Source organism: Quercus lobata, chromosome 8 (genome assembly GCF_001633185.2).
Source record: "Quercus lobata isolate SW786 chromosome 8, ValleyOak3.0 Primary Assembly, whole genome shotgun sequence".
NCBI lineage: Eukaryota > Viridiplantae > Streptophyta > Magnoliopsida > Fagales > Fagaceae > Quercus > Quercus lobata.
This window is the reverse complement of record NC_044911.1, coordinates 57,806,020-57,824,631: the sequence shown is the minus strand read 5'-3', so window position 1 is coordinate 57,824,631 and position 18,612 is coordinate 57,806,020. Positions and strand designations below refer to the sequence as shown.

The 18,612-nt window shown below is 34.3% G+C and overlaps 2 protein-coding genes across 2 annotated transcripts; one reads left to right on the top strand and one right to left on the bottom strand.

Annotated features, from left to right (window-relative positions):
* Positions 1–172: 172 nt before the first annotated feature.
* On the top strand, positions 173–8,025 carry LOC115954524 (spliceosome-associated protein 130 A). Its single transcript, XM_031072396.1, has 4 exons — positions 173–3,465; positions 3,787–4,278; positions 5,403–5,558; positions 7,553–8,025. Exons 1-3 carry the CDS (start codon positions 457–459, stop codon positions 5,538–5,540), a joined length of 3,639 nt encoding a protein of 1,212 aa, XP_030928256.1. The 5' UTR covers positions 173–456; the 3' UTR covers positions 5,541–5,558; positions 7,553–8,025.
* Positions 8,026–9,692: 1,667 nt separating this feature from the next.
* On the bottom strand, positions 9,693–13,617 carry LOC115954692 (caffeoylshikimate esterase-like). Its single transcript, XM_031072617.1, has 8 exons — positions 13,362–13,617; positions 13,198–13,236; positions 12,945–13,071; positions 12,688–12,834; positions 12,040–12,170; positions 10,843–10,980; positions 10,594–10,692; positions 9,693–10,209 (listed from the first exon to the last, which is right to left on the bottom strand). The coding sequence occupies exons 1-8, from the start codon at positions 13,362–13,364 to the stop codon at positions 9,937–9,939; spliced, it is 957 nt and encodes a 318-aa protein (XP_030928477.1). The 5' UTR covers positions 13,365–13,617; the 3' UTR covers positions 9,693–9,936.
* Between the last annotated feature and the right edge of the window lie 4,995 nt (positions 13,618–18,612).

Genomic DNA, 18,612 nt, shown 5'->3' with positions numbered 1-18,612 from the left:
ATGATCACCATAAATGTTAATAGCTTCTTTGAGAATATAGGGTTCTTGCTTGTTTGGGCCCATCTTAATGTGAAGATGCATTTCGGTTCAGCAGCTATAGCCTATATAAAGCCCATCTCACCGATAGTAGTTCAAATTCAGCCGTCTGATTCAAACAAACCCAAAAACCATTTGATTTGGTCCATTTCCCATCCCCCAAAACCAAAAAGTCCACTAGGGTTCTAAACTCACTTCTAACTAATTCACCGGTTTATCACACACTAGCACACTCTTCTTCCCCTCACAATTCCAATCCAAAGTTTATCAAAAAAAAAAAAAAAAATTACAACCCAAAAAACCCAATTCCAAAACCCTCTCGAAAGCAAAAACCACCAAATGTCCCTTCTCTAAAACCCTAATCCCCAAATTTTCCCTCGCATTTCAAAACCCTAGCTCACAAAAATTTCCCCCTAAACCATGTACCTCTACAGTCTCACTCTCCAGCGAGCCACCGGCATAGTCTGCGCCATCAATGGCAGCTTCTCCGGCGGCAAGTCCCAAGAGATCGTGGTCGCGCGCGGCAAACTTCTCGAGCTTCTTCGACCCGACGATAACGGTAAAATCCAAACCCTTCTCTCCGTCGAAACTTTCGGTGCAATTAGGTCTTTAGCTCAGTTTAGGCTCACTGGATCTCAGAAAGACTATATTGTTGTTGGTTCCGACTCGGGTCGGATTGTGATACTTGAATACAATAAGGAAAAGAATGTGTTCGATAAAATTCACCAAGAAACTTTTGGGAAATCTGGGTGTCGTAGAATAGTTCCGGGTCAGTACTTGGGTATCGATCCGAAAGGTAGGGCTGTGATGATTGGGGCTTGTGAGAAGCAGAAGCTTGTTTATGTGTTGAATAGGGATACAGCGGCTAGGCTTACCATTTCGTCTCCTTTGGAGGCGCATAAGTCACATACAATAGTGTATTCGATTTGTGGGGTGGATTGTGGGTTTGATAATCCCATATTTGCTGCCATTGAGTTGGATTACTCGGAGGCAGACCAGGATTCGACTGGGATGGCAGCAGGTGATGCTCAGAAGAATTTGACTTTTTATGAGCTTGATTTAGGGCTTAACCATGTGTCTAGGAAGTGGACTGAGGCTGTTGATAATGGTGCAAATATGCTTGTTACTGTTCCTGGAGGTGGGGATGGGCCTAGTGGCGTGTTGGTTTGTGCGGAAAATTTTGTGATATATAAGAATCAGGGACACCCGGATCTTAGGGCTGTGATTCCTAGGCGTGCAGATTTGCCTGCCGAGCGTGGGGTTCTTATTGTTTCAGCAGCTACGCATAAGCAGAAAGCGATGTTCTTCTTTCTGTTGCAAACGGAGTATGGGGATATTTTTAAGGTTACTTTGGACCATGACAATGACCATGTTACGGAATTGAAGATTAAGTATTTTGATACAATTCCAGTTACTTCTTCCATGTGTGTGTTGAAGTCAGGTCACTTATTTGCTGCTTCAGAATTTGGGAATCATGCTTTTTATCAGTTCCAGGGGATAGGTGATGATGCCGATGTGGAGTCTTCGTCGGCTTCGTTGATGGAAACTGAAGAAGGTTTCCAGCCAGTGTTTTTCCAGCCCAGACGACTTAAGAACCTTCTTAGGATTGACCAAGTTGAGAGCTTGTGTCCAATAATGGACATGAAAGTTGTAAATCTCTTTGAAGAAGAAACGCCTCAGATTTTTACACTTTGTGGGCGGGGTCCTCGTTCATCCCTCAGAATATTAAGACCTGGTTTAGCTATTAGTGAAATGGCTGTGTCAGAGCTTCCTGGTGTACCAAGTGCAGTTTGGACTGTTAAAAAGAATGTCACTGATGAGTTTGATGCATACATTGTTGTGTCATTCTCAAATGCAACTCTTGTTCTTTCCATTGGTGAGACAGTTGAAGAAGTTAGTGACAGTGGGTTTCTTGATACTACCCCTTCACTTGCTGTTTCTTTGATAGGTGATGACTCTCTCATGCAAGTTCATCCCAATGGCATAAGGCATATTAGGGAGGATGGACGTATCAATGAGTGGAGGGCTCCTGGAAAGAGGACAATTGCCAAGGTTGGCTCTAACAGACTTCAAGTAGTCATTGCACTTAGTGGGGGTGAACTGGTGTATTTTGAGGTGGATATCACTGGTCAATTGATTGAGGTGGATAAGCATGAAATGAATGGTGATGTGGCTTGTTTGGACATTGCCCCTGTTCCTGAAGGAAGGCAGAGATCCCGGTTCCTTGCAGTTGGTTCATATGACAACACGATTCGTATATTAACATTGGACCCTGACGAAGGTATGCAGGATCTCAGTGTACAAAGTGTTTCTTCAGCTCCAGAATCTCTTCTTTTTCTTGAAGTCCAGGCATCAGTAGGTGGGGAAGATGGTGCTGATCATCCTGCAAGCCTTTTTCTTAATGCTGGTCTACAGAATGGGGTTTTGTTCAGAACAGTTGTAGATATGGTGACTGGTCAGCTTTCTGATTCCCGTTCTCGATTCTTGGGACTGAGAGCCCCAAAGCTCTTTTCTATTATTGTAAGAGGCAAGCGTGCAATGCTTTGCTTATCAAGTCGACCTTGGCTTGGTTATATTCACCAAGGACATTTTCTTTTAACACCCCTGTCGTATGAGACTCTTGAATATGCAGCATCATTTGCCTCCGACCAATGTGCAGAAGGTGTGGTTGCTGTTGCTGGTGATGCTTTGAGGGTTTTCACAATTGAGAGACTGGGTGAAACATTTAATGAAACTGTGATTCCCCTTAGGTACACCCCAAGAAAGTTTGTCCTTCAACCCAAGCGAAAATTGTTGGTAATTATTGAGAGTGATCAAAAAGCATTCTCGGCTGAAGAGCGCGAAGCTGCAAAAAAGGAGTGCTTTGAGGCTTCTGGAACAGGTGAAAATGGAAATGCAGAGAAGATGGAGAATGGTGGTGATGATGAAGACAAAGATGATCCCCTCTCAGATGAGAACTATGGCTATCCCAATGCAGAGTCAGAGAGGTGGGTTTCTTGCATCAGAGTTCTTGACCCAAAGACAGCAAGTACAACTTGTCTGCTTGAGCTTCAGGAGAATGAAGCTGCTTTCAGCATATGCACTGTGAATTTCCATGATAAGGAGTATGGAACTCTTTTAGCCGTTGGCACAGCAAAAGGACTACAATTTTGGCCCAAAAAAAGTTCAACTGCTGGTTTTATTCATATTTATAGGTTTTTAGAGGATGGAAGATCCCTTGAACTTTTGCACAAGACACAAGTGGAAGGTGTTCCTACTGCTTTGTGCCAGTTTCAGGGAAGATTACTTGCTGGTATAGGGCCTGTGCTCAGATTATATGATTTGGGCAAGAGGAGATTGCTTAGAAAATGTGAGAACAAGCTGTTCCCCAACACTATTGTCTCTATTCACACTTACCGTGATCGGATATATGTTGGTGACATTCAAGAGGTATGGTTTTATTTCTTTTTCTTATTTATACCTTCGAGTTTGTTACATTCAAAATTTGAGTTACATGAAGCAGTCACTTATCCAAAAAAATAAAAAAATACATGAAGCACTCGAATAATTAGCAATTTATCAGACCTTTAATGACTGATAGATAGTAAACCATATATGATATATATTCATACCATCAGGTGGGTCATTCTAATCACTAGTTGGGTAGGTGGAATTAATCTGTATCCTGGTCTTTTAACTGCTTGTGGTGTATACTGAAAGTGGGGTGTTGGGAAGTGCTTTCTATAACTGCTTTTGGTGTCTTCTCTGCAGTCGTTCCATTACTGCAAGTACAGACGGGATGAGAATCAACTGTATATATTTGCTGATGATAGTGTTCCAAGATGGTTGACTGCATCATACCACATAGACTTTGACACCATGGCAGGGGCAGACAAGTTTGGGAATGTCTATTTTGTGCGATTACCACAGGATGTTTCAGATGAGATAGAAGAAGATCCAACCGGTGGGAAGATAAAATGGGAGCAGGGGAAGTTGAATGGAGCTCCGAACAAGGTAGAGGAGATAGTGCAGTTTCATGTCGGTGATGTTGTCACCTGCTTGCAGAAGGCATCTCTAATTCCAGGAGGTGGAGAGTGCCTCATATATGGCACAGTGATGGGGAGCTTGGGGGCATTGCTAGCATTCACATCCCGTGATGATGTTGACTTCTTTTCTCACTTGGAGATGCATCTGAGGCAGGATAATCCTCCATTGTGTGGAAGAGATCACATGGCTTATAGATCTGCATATTTTCCGGTTAAGGTAATATGCCTTTTTTATTCTTTCTGTTATATTACTTGTTGTCCATATAACCACCATACATGCCAGGATAATCCTATTTAACTGCTATTTGTTCTTCAATGATATTTTGCAATTTAGTAAAGATATTTGAGATTCTTGTATTTCTTTACATTAGGTGTTTATAATAGGTCTGCTGTTTCTTATATAGAGCATGTGCTGTTGATATCTGGCATATTTTGATCTCTTCTGTGGAGAAAATTAGAGTCATTATATGGGCAAGGAAAAGATTCCACTAATAGGGTGGCTTTTGGAATGAGTCAAGTTCTTATCTCATGTACATATGTACATATGTACAAATATGAATTTTCTTTGGAGGTGACCTGTGGATTTCAAAGGACAATTGAATTATTTCTCTTCAATTTAATGTTACTGCCAAAACATTATTGATACTGTAGTTGCTACTACCGTTTAAGAAAGGTTTGTCTATGAACTGTGACCATAGCCTTAGGATATTTACAATTACTACTTTGATGATGTTGTTGTTACTACGGTTTAAGACAGGTCTGTGTATGAGCTATTGACCATTGCCTTAAAATTATTTATAATTACTACTATTGATGCTAATCCTACTTGTAATAATATTAGAACATAGCTTCTTATCCAAAAAGTTAGCAGTGTTTGGTGATCATGTTTAACTTCCAGTTATTAATTGGATCAATTTTGACCATTCCAGCTTGCTTCCTTTCATATATATACACCCTCCTTCCCCTATTGTTAGGCTTGTTTAGACAATCCAACTTTTTAAGGAAACATCATTTAAAACGTTATCTTTTACATACCTATCAAAACAAAAACAAAAAACAAAAAATTGTCTTTTACATTTAAAAAAATAAGTACATGTTTCCAAAACTACCATTCCTAATTTAAACTTTAGCAAAAGAGAGGTACTGACTTTTTAATTAAAGTAAATGGTATGTTTGAAAATTTGTAAGTTGACTTTTCAAATGGGACTTCATTTTTGAACAACCCAGAATGGAATAGAGGGCTAACAATTTGTGACTGAGCGAGTATATATATTTGGTCCCATTACTTATGACCTTAACTTTGTGAAACAATGCTGTAAGTACTGAATTGTTAATTGGCAGGATGTGATCGATGGGGATCTATGTGAGCAGTTCCCTACACTGCCTCTGGATTTGCAGAGAAAAATTGCAGATGAATTAGACAGAACTCCAGGAGAGATACTGAAGAAACTTGAAGAAGTTCGAAATAAGATCATTTGAGGAAAAAACAACTTAAAGGTGCCTTTTTCCCCTTCATTTTATTTATTTATCAATATAGCTTTCTTTCTTCTTTTTTATATAAATTAGTAGCTAACCCGTGCGATGCACGGGATAATTTAAAGCAAGTTATTGACAATTATTTTTATTGAAAGTAAGTAATTAACCTACTGAAAGAATAATTTTATAAAATTACGGATGCTAAAATAATTTTATAAAATTTTAAATTAATTATGAAACTATACTATTGCGTGAATTGCTCCTATCTTTTTGAGTTACAATTTGATGAATAAGCCAAATTTAGATATTGAAAAAAAAATAACTAAAAAGTTCTGATGTTAAAACGTTCGAAAGGGGAAAAAATCAGAAAATTTACTGGCACTGCCTAGAAATTATTGAAATAAAACAAAATATATATGACTACCAAATAGAGAAATATAAGAGAAAGATAGGTTACCTTCAAGAGAATAGTCCATAGTTATAACAATTGAAATTTGCTAAACTGTTTCAAATATTGCAAAAAATTGAACCCAAAAATTTAGATGGTCAAACTTTCAAAAGACAATAAAATTAAAAATCAAAACATTCAGAACCTACAAATTATTTAAAAAAAAAAGTCATTATTGTGAGACAAGATGGAAAGTTTTTCTAAGTTTTTTTTATCCAATTCTTCCTAATTGATGAAAAATTTGGTTCAAACATTGTCGAACACTTTGAAGGTGCAAATGATATAGGCTTCCAACATAATCTTTAATTAATAAACAAAGAAGCATGACACCATAAAAGAAAACATAAGATAACATATAGTGCATCTACCTTACTCCACAGCTGTGAGAAAATATCCACACAAAAGGAATTGAAAACTTAATGTAAAGCTTAAGGTTATATAATCTAAAATAATATAGAATATAGCATCTTTGAACCACACAAAAAGTTAGCAAACTTACTACAATACTTGTAGTTATACTATATATTGTAAAGTACTACTTCATACAAAACAAAAGCAAAAAAAATTAATTCACAAAAAAGAGAAAAAGCAATAGCAAGCGTACCAAAGAAATTGAAGCTTAGGGTTTTCTCTCTTAGTGGAGACGAACAGAGGAGATTGCTTTAGGGTTTTCAAAGATTTTGTCTTTTATATATATATATATATATATATATATATATATAAAAGAGACTCCTGTTAGGACTCTCTCACTATTTAATTTTAAAAATTAAAATTTTTTTAAATTAAAATGATGATGTAGAGGACTCTCTCACTATTTAATTTTAAAAATTAAAATTTTTTTAAATTAAAATGATGATGTAGAAAATTGTGGAAGTTTCAAAGGTTTCGGTTTTATATATATATATATATATAGATAATTAGACATTGGTGAACCCAGCAAATTGGTCCTGACATTGTGTCAAAACAGTGCACCTTTTGGGCACAATTTTGCTGGGTTCTTTAAATTTTGCACTGCGCTATCTTTTGCTGGTTATGGTGTGATATGTTATAGGTTTATATACTGTTATGCACTAATGGAGTAGAAATTTAGGAAAAGCTTTGATGGGGTTAATCCCAAGGTTTTAGATTTTAGTCTACTTTAGGCAGAATTTCCGCTCTGGTTTCAATTCATGAAGGAAGAAAGAAAGAAAGAAGAAGAATAAAGAAAGAAGAAGAATATGTAATCAAACCTTAGTGTTCACACTTCTCTCCTAGGCAGTAAGGCAATGACATTCTGAAAGAAGATTTTTAGGCTGCCGGCTATCTTCTCATTCCAACTCTGAAAAAATTGACAGATTATATGAGCTTATACATGCTGCTTGGACTACGAGTTGAACAGAATTATGACATTGGTGTAGAACGAAATTAAATTTAATAAATATAGATGGTAAACAAACTGCAGAGTGCAGACCACTGAAAACTGAATAAAACCTAATAACAGTACCAAGAGTCAGACTACCGTGACCAAGTTAGGGTTTTAAGAATGGCCAAATCTTACCCATAATTTGTTTGTACTTTGTATATGCAGGCCATTGTTCTAGATATTGATCTACGTAGATTAGCTGTTGTAATTGCACTGAGGAGGCAGTAGATGCTAGGCAAAGGAATGTTGTCTGATTCTTAAACAAGACACAGAGACGCAATCACCTAATGTTGGGAAAAGCCAAGCATATTGGAAATCCCAGACAGCCTTTCTTGTTGTATTTAGTTAAAATTTATCGTTGTTTTGTACCTATCAAAAAAAAAATATATCGTTGACTTTGTTCTTTTCATGGATTGTATGTTAAAGTTACTGGTATTCTTGCCTGGTCAATGTGTGTAAGGCCTGCTCAGCGCTTAGATTTTTCTGAACTTATATTTGTCAGTAAACGGAGTTGTAAAAACTAAGATAAACCTGCAGGATCACATAATGTGAGAATACTGTCCGACCTAGTTTGGAATTTGAACAATGAGACACTGCTGTAGTTAGAAACAATCAACATTCATACACTGTTTCTTTTGTCTCTGAGCATGCAATTTTAACGCTATTCAGCTAGCAATTTATGGTGATCTAGAAGAATGGATAGTATGCAATCTTTGTCTGTAATGTGTTTTCAGTTTCAGAGACAAAAAACTTTTGCAACTTATTGAGGTGCAAGTTGTGATTGGTGCACATGTAACATCACTTACATTGAACATTGCTTTTATTATACATCAATTATAACATATCTCCTCAACCATTGTAAAATAAATATGTTTTGTAACTAGCATTATTGTTTAAATTTAAAATGGTTGTGGGAATCGATTAAAATGCAGTCTGATGCCTAATGAGTTTATAAAAATTATGTTTTTTTGCCAAGAACTTTGTTACTCAACTCAGTTGGCATCTTTTGGTGTTTTTAACAAAAATATTAAGGGTTCAAATCCACCCTCTCCCAACTGAATTATAACTATAAAAGCTATGCTTTATTTTCCTTTTCCTCTATTTTTGTTTTCCCTTTGGCTGGTGTGTTTAGAGCCCCCATTCTTTAAATATTTGGTGAAATCATTCACAAACCTTTTTTTTGGGGCTAAATTAGTTGAAACCTTTAGATTATAATAACGTATATCATAATTAATAAATAGTAAATTAAGCAAAATGTCAACGTAGCTGTAGGTATGGATGTGGTTGTAGTTGTAGGAATGGTTGTCAAAAGAAAGAGTGCACCTGTTCGATTCCAGCTTATTTATTTCTTCTATTTTTGGTAAATTGCATGATCTTTCTTAAGATTTGGAGGAAAATGACACTCACTTTTCTTGAAGTTTGAGCAAATTAACACAATAGTCCTTTCGTTAACAATAATAACATATATTCAAAATTTTGAAAAGATTCTCGAAATCAAACCCTAGCCACAATTTGGTGACATGTAACAATATTTAACCAAAAGAAAGCCTTCAATAATCATGGCTATGTTCTGATCAAAGGGGTCTCTTTAGAGCATTTTCATTGACAATTGCAAATGGGAAATGTAAAGGAAAAGTACAATCAAAGTACAAAAACGTGTTGGCAACCGGACTTGTAAAATGCTAGAATTGTAATTTTTTTGCAATTGTGCTACATTGCCATCCTAAATGTAGGATGGTACTGTAGCACTTTAGTAAAAATTATAATATATTTTAATTGATAAAGTGGAAGAGAGATGGGGGAGAAGAGAGGGAGAGTTGTATTGAAATATATTATATTATTTTAGTGGGTAATATATATTATCTTGATGAGTAGAATAGGAAAATAAAAATTGAAATGTTGGGTGTGTTGTAAAATGGTATGATATAATTGATAAAATAGTTTTTTAAGATGGTAAAATAAGATAAAATACTATTTTCCATTACGAATGTTCTTAAAATTTAGAATATTTTGTTACAATTATTAACAGGAGAATTAGTGTATTGATTTCTTTAAACCTTAAGGAGATGGAGTATAATTTATCTTAAAGTTTAGAGTTGGGTATTATTTCCTAAATCTCAAGAGGGGTTTGTGTATTTTAAGATTTGGGGGTTTAGGGTTGAGTGTTATTCTCCGAACCTCAAGAGGGGTTTGTGTATCTTAAGATTTGGAGTTGAGTGTTATTCCTCCAAACCACAAAAATGAGAGTAGGTGCAAAACAAAGATCAAAATGCAAAATTATAATTTTCAATAAGAAACAAATATGTAATAGAAATAGTAATGAATTTCCAAGGTCTAGCCTTTCTTTTTTAGATTCAATAGTATCTGTATTTAAAACCTGGGGCCACACTTATTGACAAGCTCTCTTTTACACATGAATTGAGCTATAAATAAATTTAATATGCAATTCACCAGGCATAAAATTTTCCTTGCTCTTGCCTAATTAATTTCCATCCACCCCTAAATTTTGGCCACTAAAACAGCAGTGCTATTGTTTTTCAGGCACATTGTTAGTCTTTGAGCGATCGGTCATTTTCATGCTTATGCTCCCTCTCCAACCTCGAGTTTCCTAAGTTGGATCTCTTCTCTAACCAGCTGATAATGTCTGCATACACTATGTCCAAGTTTTGTTGTGGCTCTCCATAGAGTAGACCATGCCACATTTCTGGATACATTTTGATGGTCTTGTCTGTGCTTGAAGCCAACTCATGAAGCTGTTGGCTAACAGCTTTGTCAGTCACTCTATCCTCTTCACCATGCAGAACTAAAAATGGTAATGAAACCTAACAAAGGTCAAAGAAAAACACATGTTAACTCATGCTCTTGTCCAATTGCTTCCATACAGTAGAAAAGTTCTTCAAATTCTTTTCTTTTTTTTTTTAAACAAAATGTACAATGTCTTATAGAGTCGGCAATTGTTAGAGGTATTAGGTTTATGCGCATAGGTTCAATAGGCTCAATTATATTTCTCAACTCATGTATGTCTAACTCTATCTCCTAATCTCTATATATACCTTTCTTAGTATTCATTGTAACTGAATAATTGATATTATAGACAATGATCATTTTATGCTAGAATACTTCCTAATAGATTATAGAATAGAACAGAAAATAATAATTAAAAAAAAAAAGACTTGGTAGGTCCAAAAATAGAAATGTGAACTAACCTCTTGAAGTCTCTTCTCGATGTCTGTACTGATCCTGAGAAGTTCATATCCGGTTCTCAGGCGAGTCTTCCCTTTATAGCAGTATGGGTTGGCTCTTACCTATTAAAATGTTATCATTAACACTCAGTTTCACACTGGCATAGTAAAGTTGAAAACTTATTCAGTTATTTGTTACTAAATATAAACTATTTCTATTTTCTTCCCTTTTATTATTTATAGGAAATAAAAACAAAAGCAGGAGATATATACCTGTTCTCTTATCTCGGGCTCTTTAAAGGCAAGATCAATTATATCTTGTCCTGGAATTATTTTCCATGTTGGAATAATAGTGGATAGCCTTGTCAAAATAGAGATGACTATTGGACTTGGCTTCATGTCATCAGCAATCTGTGTACAATATAAAAATTGAAAACAAATTAAAAATAAAATAAAGTCTTTTTTTTTTTTTTTTGATGGGAAATAAAGTCATATTTAAATAGTCATTAACTTTATGTAATTGTCAAGATTGAATCTAGAGGCTGACTAATTATTGGAAAAATTCAAACCATGAGTTGGGATATAAATGTTCACGATTGGATCCAGATTTTTCTATTTATTATTATTATTTTTTTTTTTTGACAATCCAGATTTTTCTATTCCAAGAGAACATTCAACATATTCTCATTTCTCATCTTATCTATCACTACTATTTTTAAATTGATTTGGTCAAGTGATACCGTTTTAAAAGATGAATTTTTTAGTCCTTAAAACTTGGTGATAGAGACTAAATGCCATGTTATTTCGTTATTGAAGTGTCACCCAAGAAATCACGGAACTCGCTTTTGTTTGGTTCCGAAGGAGAGTCGTCTCGGCCAAGGCTTCTTTTTTATTTTATTTTATCAACAGTTTACTTCTTTTAAGACAGGACCCACTAGATAGTTAATGGTCTAAAATAATTGCAATCTATATTTGACTAATCACACACGGATTTATATTCTAAAAGAGAGATAAAACTATACCTATGGCCCTATAAAAAGTTGTGCTAGTTATGTATCACCAACCGCGTATAAAAAAAATGTGAAAAATATGAAGAACTCTCTCTAATAACAATTAATTTCAAGACAAACTGTTAGCTCATTCTTAAAGGTCTAATCTACACTAAAATTTGATTAATATCTTAATTTGATAATAAAAAATTATCATTAAAAACAGACATAATTAAAAACAGACGCAATAAGTTAAGAATTTCTAAAAAAAATTCAAAACAAACTCTCCTCAGAAAAATTTCAGACAATATTACATAAAGGTCAGAGGTCACATCAAATGAACACTGTATAAGGACAAATAATGAAACTACAGAGTAGTTTGCAACAGGACCATATACGTACTTTTATCAGCACACTCCAAAACTAGCGGGACAACATTGAACCCCACAAGAGAAAAAAAATGAACAATGGAAGTTCATACCTTGCACATAGGAGCAACCAGGACTGCACCATCCCAGTAATCAGGCTTTTTCCTGTGTAATAGCAGACACATTGCACCTCCCATGGACTCACCCAACAAATATCTCATCTTCCCTTTGTTTTCTTTCTTCTCTGTATATCACCCACACACACCAAAAAAAAAAAGGCTAATTAGAATCACAATATTGAACTCTTTTTTTTTTCCATCAAAGCCAGAAAAAGACAAAAACTAAGACTTTATTGCTGAATTATAATTGAAATTCTCCAAAATTTCCTAGTTGTTTTTCAAGGTGATAAGAACTTAGTAAATTCTAACCATTTAATAGAATTCAATAGTAGAAATTTTACTAATAATTTAAATTTTTGAGGCAATTAATAATTTAACATGATATGAGGTGATATGAGGGTAATGAATCTTAAATTCAATATCTTTTTCCTTTACCACTCATTTAAAATCTTACGTGTTAAGTTTTACCTATTAAAAGAAAATTTGAGCCCACACGTGAAGGATGTGAAGGAAGTATATAATTATATTAAGCTTTTGAAAAAATTGGTTATTTAACACCCAAACACATACGTTTTGACAGTTTGTGATCTATATGCTTTTTTTTTTTTTTAAGGTTCAAAGAGACAGAGAGTAAAATCTGACCACATATGGTTGTAAAATGATCAGAGCAATCATCGACAACATTGTCAAATATCTTAACTAAGCCCTGCAGTCCTGCTGATTTCCCATGGCCTTCATAATCTATCCCATAAACTGCAAAACCCGCTTTCACAAGCCGGGTTGCCGTACCTAATCCAATCACAAAAATTATATCAGAATACTTTTTATTTGCTGTTCTATGTATTTGGTTTTCCATATAAAATTAATGAACAAACAAACCAACAAACAAAAAAACTCACTGTTCATGGTGATGCTGCACTCCATAGCATATCCATGGCATAAGAAAATCAAGGCTTTTGGTTCTTGATTTTCTGGAATCCATTTACACGTGAAAAGCTTCAATCCACGGGAATTCACGATGTAGTCCTGCAAAATTATGAAACAAACAATCAACAATGAATTCAATACACACACATGTGTATATATATATATATATATATATATATATATAATATGATAGAATCTATAATATTAATTAGAAACCAGGCTTACCTCTTCATATTTAACACCTCCTAAGTCAGGTGCTTGTGCCTGCAAACGTTAAAAGAAAGAGAAGAACATTAATATCAAAACCCTTTGTGTGCATGAGAGAAAAAAAAAATAGATAGTGTATGAGAGAGAGAGAGAGAGAGAGAGAGAGAGAGAGAGAGACAAACCATGAAGGAATTAGGCTTCTGAGTTCTGAAACTTTAAGAAGAATAAGAAGGAATGGCAAATAAGCTTTTTTTGGTTTTGGTTTTATTGGGACTTTGAGTTTACCAAAATATGAAAGAAGAGACACTATTTATAACAAAAGAGTAAAGAAATACAGTAAAAAGCACTAATTTTTTAGTACCAAGTATCAGAGAAACGTGGGGAGAGCTTTTGATAGTTGAAGGCATTTTAAATACAAATCAGTGAATCACAATAGAAGATGATGAATTATTATTATATATCCAATGCTACACCATTCTTTTTAGGCTACGTTGCCAGTGGTGTACCTTATCTACCGTGCGTATGTATCGTATCTTTATATCCCTATCAATCATATCCCTTATAAAGTGCCGTTAACATCCAAGAGACCCTAATTTAGACTTTTTTTTTTTTTTTTTTTTGTGGACCCTAAAGACTTTCTTTTTTTTTGGTTGATAGAGATTTTAATTTAGTCCATAACTTTTCAATTATATTAATTTAGTTTCTAACAAATAAAATTAGTTTTGACTATTAGTTATATTAACAATTTTCATCCAAGAGATAAAAAGTTAAAGACCAAATTAAAATATAATGTAAAGAGATATAAAGATATGAACTAAATACATATTTTACCATAGATAGAATTGTTAGCTCCAAAAATTTTATTATATATATATATAGTAGTGTATAATATATTTAAAATGGAAAGACTTAGGTTATTTTTTTGGAGAAAACTTTTTATAGGTTAAACGCAAAGCAGCTGATGAGAGAAATCCAAGCCTCCAAATTTTTTGCCTAACTTTTTGAGGGTCCAGATAGGTTGTTAATAATCTGTCCCCACCCAAAAAAAAAAAAAAAAAAAAAAAGTTATAATCTAATCCGATCTATTGCTTCGGCATGCTGTTGCTGACCGGCAATTTTGGATTCCAAGTTGCCGATCTATTGCTTTGGCATGCTGTAGCTGACCAGCAATTTTGGATTGCAAGTTGCTACTCGGTTTCTTTGACTTTTCTGTTCTATATATATATATATATATATATATATATATATATATGAGTTAAGTTCAAGTTGCATCTTGTGTAATTTTAAATAATGTTACACCACTTAATATTTTTTAATTAGATGTGAATTTTGATAAATCTATCGCTGGATTACATTATCTTCGTATATTCTTTAAGCTTACAAAATTTAAAGATGATTAAAGATCAATAGCCATGTCATCAAATAATTATTTAAATTCAAGTTTTTATAGTTTAAAATTATGCAAAAAAGATGAGTTTATGGATCAATGGCAAATTACATCCGATTGGCATAAAAATTGGCGTGCATGTTAAGAACATATAGAAATGTAATTTAACAATTAGATTTTCAAAATATAAATTGAATAACAAGTTATTAGGTGGTTAAACATTGTTTAAAATTACATCAGGTATAATTTGAACCCAATCCTACACACACGTTATTAATTGCTTTTATTTGATTTTTCTATAAATTTTCCTACATACCACTTACAAACTTACGTGTTATGTATTCAAAAAAAAAAGTAAGAAAATATTGTTTTTTCTCTGTTTATTTTTTATTTAAATATAAAATTTGATAATTATTGTAATTACTTCTAAAAAATAATTATGATAATTATTAAGAAGATAGGTTTGAGTGACACATTTTTCAGATTGTTGGTTGAAAAATCACAAACTACCTTAGATTTGACACCTCAACAGTAAACATCTCATTGATGTAAAATAAAGATTTCCAAAAACGATTTTCGGGATCGATGAAGAAAATTGATGTCCTTTCATCGTGTAGCAGCAAATTTAATGTTAGTTTTGGATCTTTAGTACATTTTCATAGCATCTTTTTTTTTGCTAAAACATTTTCGTAGCATCTAAAAAAATGGTGACTCATTCAATGTCCTTTCACCATGATGTGCTCTCATCCATATCCAGTAGTTTCTAAAGCTAAAAATTATTGGGGTCAAAAAAAAAAAAAAAAAAGCTAAAAATTATTGCATAAGTTAAAAATCCTTAATGATTTTTGGAGCTGGGAAGTTGTAACTTCTCCAGAATTTCTGCTGGAAAAGGTGTAACTCCTTGAGTAATATCACTTTTTGGATCTAGTTTCTTTGCCTGATCCACCATCTTATTGGTCGAAGAAAAATTTTTGTTATGAAAAATCTTTGTTTTAACTTTCAAAGAGGGAAAGAGCTTTGGGAATACAAGATTTTAACCAATGAGGTGTCAAATTTAAGAAGGTTTGTGATTTTTCAACATTAATATTTAATAGACATTTATTTTGATCATGTTTATATATAGAATTATCCATTATATCATTTAAAGAAATAAGCACTAATGCCTTCATTTAAAAGAATATTTTTGGTGTAGAACGTCTCAAATTTAGGATCTTCTGCTGCACGAATTTCTTGAGAAACAAAGAAATAAGATGTAACAAGATTTTTTTTTTTTTTTTAATGTGACAAGATTATAATTGAGGGTTTTAATATATATTTTTATAATAATGACTTGTAAAATTCTGAGACCACAAAAGCTTATATAGCAAGATATCGTAAAATTAGGCAAAAGTCAAATAACTTCAATTTTATATATGTTACCTAATCAATAACCAATGTTTAATAAAATATGGTTTTATCCATTCTATCATTTAAAAAAAATATGGTTTTATCTTTAAAAAATTGTTTTTATCTCTCTAGTATTTTGTATATAATTAAATATGAATATGATAATTATGATAGTTATTTATGGACATTTATTATGATTTTGTTTTTATATGAAACTATTAAATATAAATTTATGGTAATCATTAATAGGTATTTATTACATATGATTATGGTTTTATTTAGTACTATTAAATATATAATTATAGTAATCATTAATAGTTTTTGAGTAATACTACAGTCACAAACTACAACATTTTTGCAAACTGTTGATGTGACTAACTTTTTTATTTTTTTTCATCTAAACCCACTATTAATATTACTTTTTTATTTACAAATAATCATTTACCACATTAGCAGTGTGCAAAATTTTTTGTAAAATAGTTTGTATCTCTAACACTATTCATAGTTTTTTATTTTGATTGGATTTGTATATAGAACTGTCTATTCTATTATTTAAATAAAATATAACATGAAAAAATTATAATCGAGAGTTTAAATATACAATATAATTTAAATTTAATTAAAATATTGACTTGTGAATTTGTGTGGCTCTAAAAATTTTAAGTGGCAAAATATCTTAAGGCCAACCAAAAGCCAATATCTTCAATTATATATAGATTACAAATATTTCTCAAAATATATATTGTAGGGACACGATTATTTAACGACCCAAAAAGGACATTGGGGTCATATGTAAAGGACCCTAACAATATGATTTGTAGAAAGTTGGCTTGAAAGGCATGACCTTGGTCACAGGTCCGCGGTTTAGTCGTGGTATTTATGGAAGCTTATATATGTGTGGACTTGGCTTGACTAGCTAAGCCTACCACTAGTGCGGATTGTAGGATTTAAGTCCTCGGACTACGTCCGAGGAGCATAGTACCCTTCCCCTTCTCCCGTTTTTTCGGGGGTCCCTTTTCTTCTGGGCTCCTTCCTCCTTTTATACTAGTGTTCACCCCCCTTTTAGTGTCCACGTGTAAGTTTTTTTTCTGGGGTGCAGACCTGTCCTATCAATCCATACCCAGAGTAGTTGGGGGTGGTTGGAAAATTTAAATAGCGTGGTTTGGAGTATGGGCCTGTCAGATGCAGGATTCTGCACTACGACGTTGGCAGCTTTCTCCCTTGTCTTGCCCCTGTACTAAGTTTGTCCTTTTCTTCAGGCATTTTGTGAGTGCTGAGCATATGATCGTCCTCAGCCACGTCCTTAGGCCTTTTTTGGGCTTTCACTATGCGTCTTAGGTAATAGCTCTCCTCGGCTTAGGCCTTGGGCCCTAATGTAGAGTGGGCTTGGGCCACGAATTCTCTGGCCCCACAATAACCCCTCAAAATCCTGCTGCCCGACTTTTTAGTTAGGGAGGAGGGTTTTGGTGATGCGGGGCCCACATCATGGTTTGCTCAAATTCTGTACCTTATTGATGTGCCGAATTAAGAGGCATCCCTTTAGATTTACCCACGCGGTGTCCTTGACGTTTTAGTGCTCGAGGCGCGCCTTCACGAGGATATTCAAATCTTATGGCTGCAGATGATGTTGGAAATCGAGCCAAAATCGTCTTGTCCGTAGCATTCCTTGGAAACCTGCATAAATTAAATGCTACCAAATTGCCCTTTATATATGTAGGATAGGAGGTTACTCCCCTTACATATAAACCCTTCAAATTCATAATCCTTCAGCCAAAGCCATAGTCTCCATATCCAGTGCAATCCACCCTTAGAGCAATATGTTTGAGGCACGGGTAGGGGTGATGGAACCACACCCGCCCCAGAGGCACCGGATCCTTCCGAGACTCAAGGTGGTGCGGTCTGGACAGGGGAGACACAGACTCAAGATAATCCTCCGTCTTAACAAGGTGGGGGTGATATCTCTACCTCTTTCAGTCAAAATCCGAAGCAGGTACTGGTCGCATCAGATTCTTGGTGCGTCAGCAGTAAGGTTTTCCGTCATCAGCGCCATCTACTCTATCACGAGCGTGGCTAACATAGAGGTTCATCAACTTCCGGCTCCTTGCACCTTTTCTTCAAAGGTGCTAGCCTCATGTTAGGTTCTTTTGCTGCCCGAGTTATGGGCATATAAAAGTATTGAGGAATGGTTTTCGTAGACAACATTTTAGAACTGTTGCATCTCTCTTCTGTTTTTTTATTTTTTTTATTTTTTTTTATTTCCTTGTATCTTTTCTTTTTGCTTACGTAGTTAGTTTCTAGCATAAGCTTATTCAAGCTCTTTCATTGTACGTTGTACTCTTTCTTTGTCTCAATAAAAGATGAATCTGTTTCCTTCTAAATACTTTTCTATTCTGCAATAATTACTTTGTGAATGGGTGTACTACATTTGTATTTTCCTTTGATGGTACTTTGGGCAGGAAACCGTGAAACAAAAAGCTATTAACTTGAACTTATTGACATTACCAAATATAATAATGTTAACCCACAGTAGATTAAACTTATGAGACTAACCCGATAACTGCTGAGTGCTCCGTAATGCGTGTGAGGCAGCCGCCCGAGGAGGAGAAATTCAAAATAAACCATCCGAATGGGCTGCCGGGCAGTGAGGGACTTTGACCGTG

Coding starts and splice junctions, on each gene's coding strand:
- LOC115954524 (XM_031072396.1), top strand. CDS start 457: ATGTACCTCTACAGTCTCACTCTCCAGCGAGCCACCGGCATAGTCTGC. Junction 3,466..3,786: donor ATGTTGGTGACATTCAAGAG/GTATGGTTTTAT, acceptor TCTTCTCTGCAG/TCGTTCCATTACTGCAAGTA. Junction 4,279..5,402: donor CTGCATATTTTCCGGTTAAG/GTAATATGCCTT, acceptor GTTAATTGGCAG/GATGTGATCGATGGGGATCT.
- LOC115954692 (XM_031072617.1), bottom strand. Junction 12,835..12,944: donor GTGCAGCATCACCATGAACA/GTGAGTTTTTTT, acceptor TGATTGGATTAG/GTACGGCAACCCGGCTTGTG. Junction 10,981..12,039: donor TGGTTGCTCCTATGTGCAAG/GTATGAACTTCC, acceptor TATTGTACACAG/ATTGCTGATGACATGAAGCC.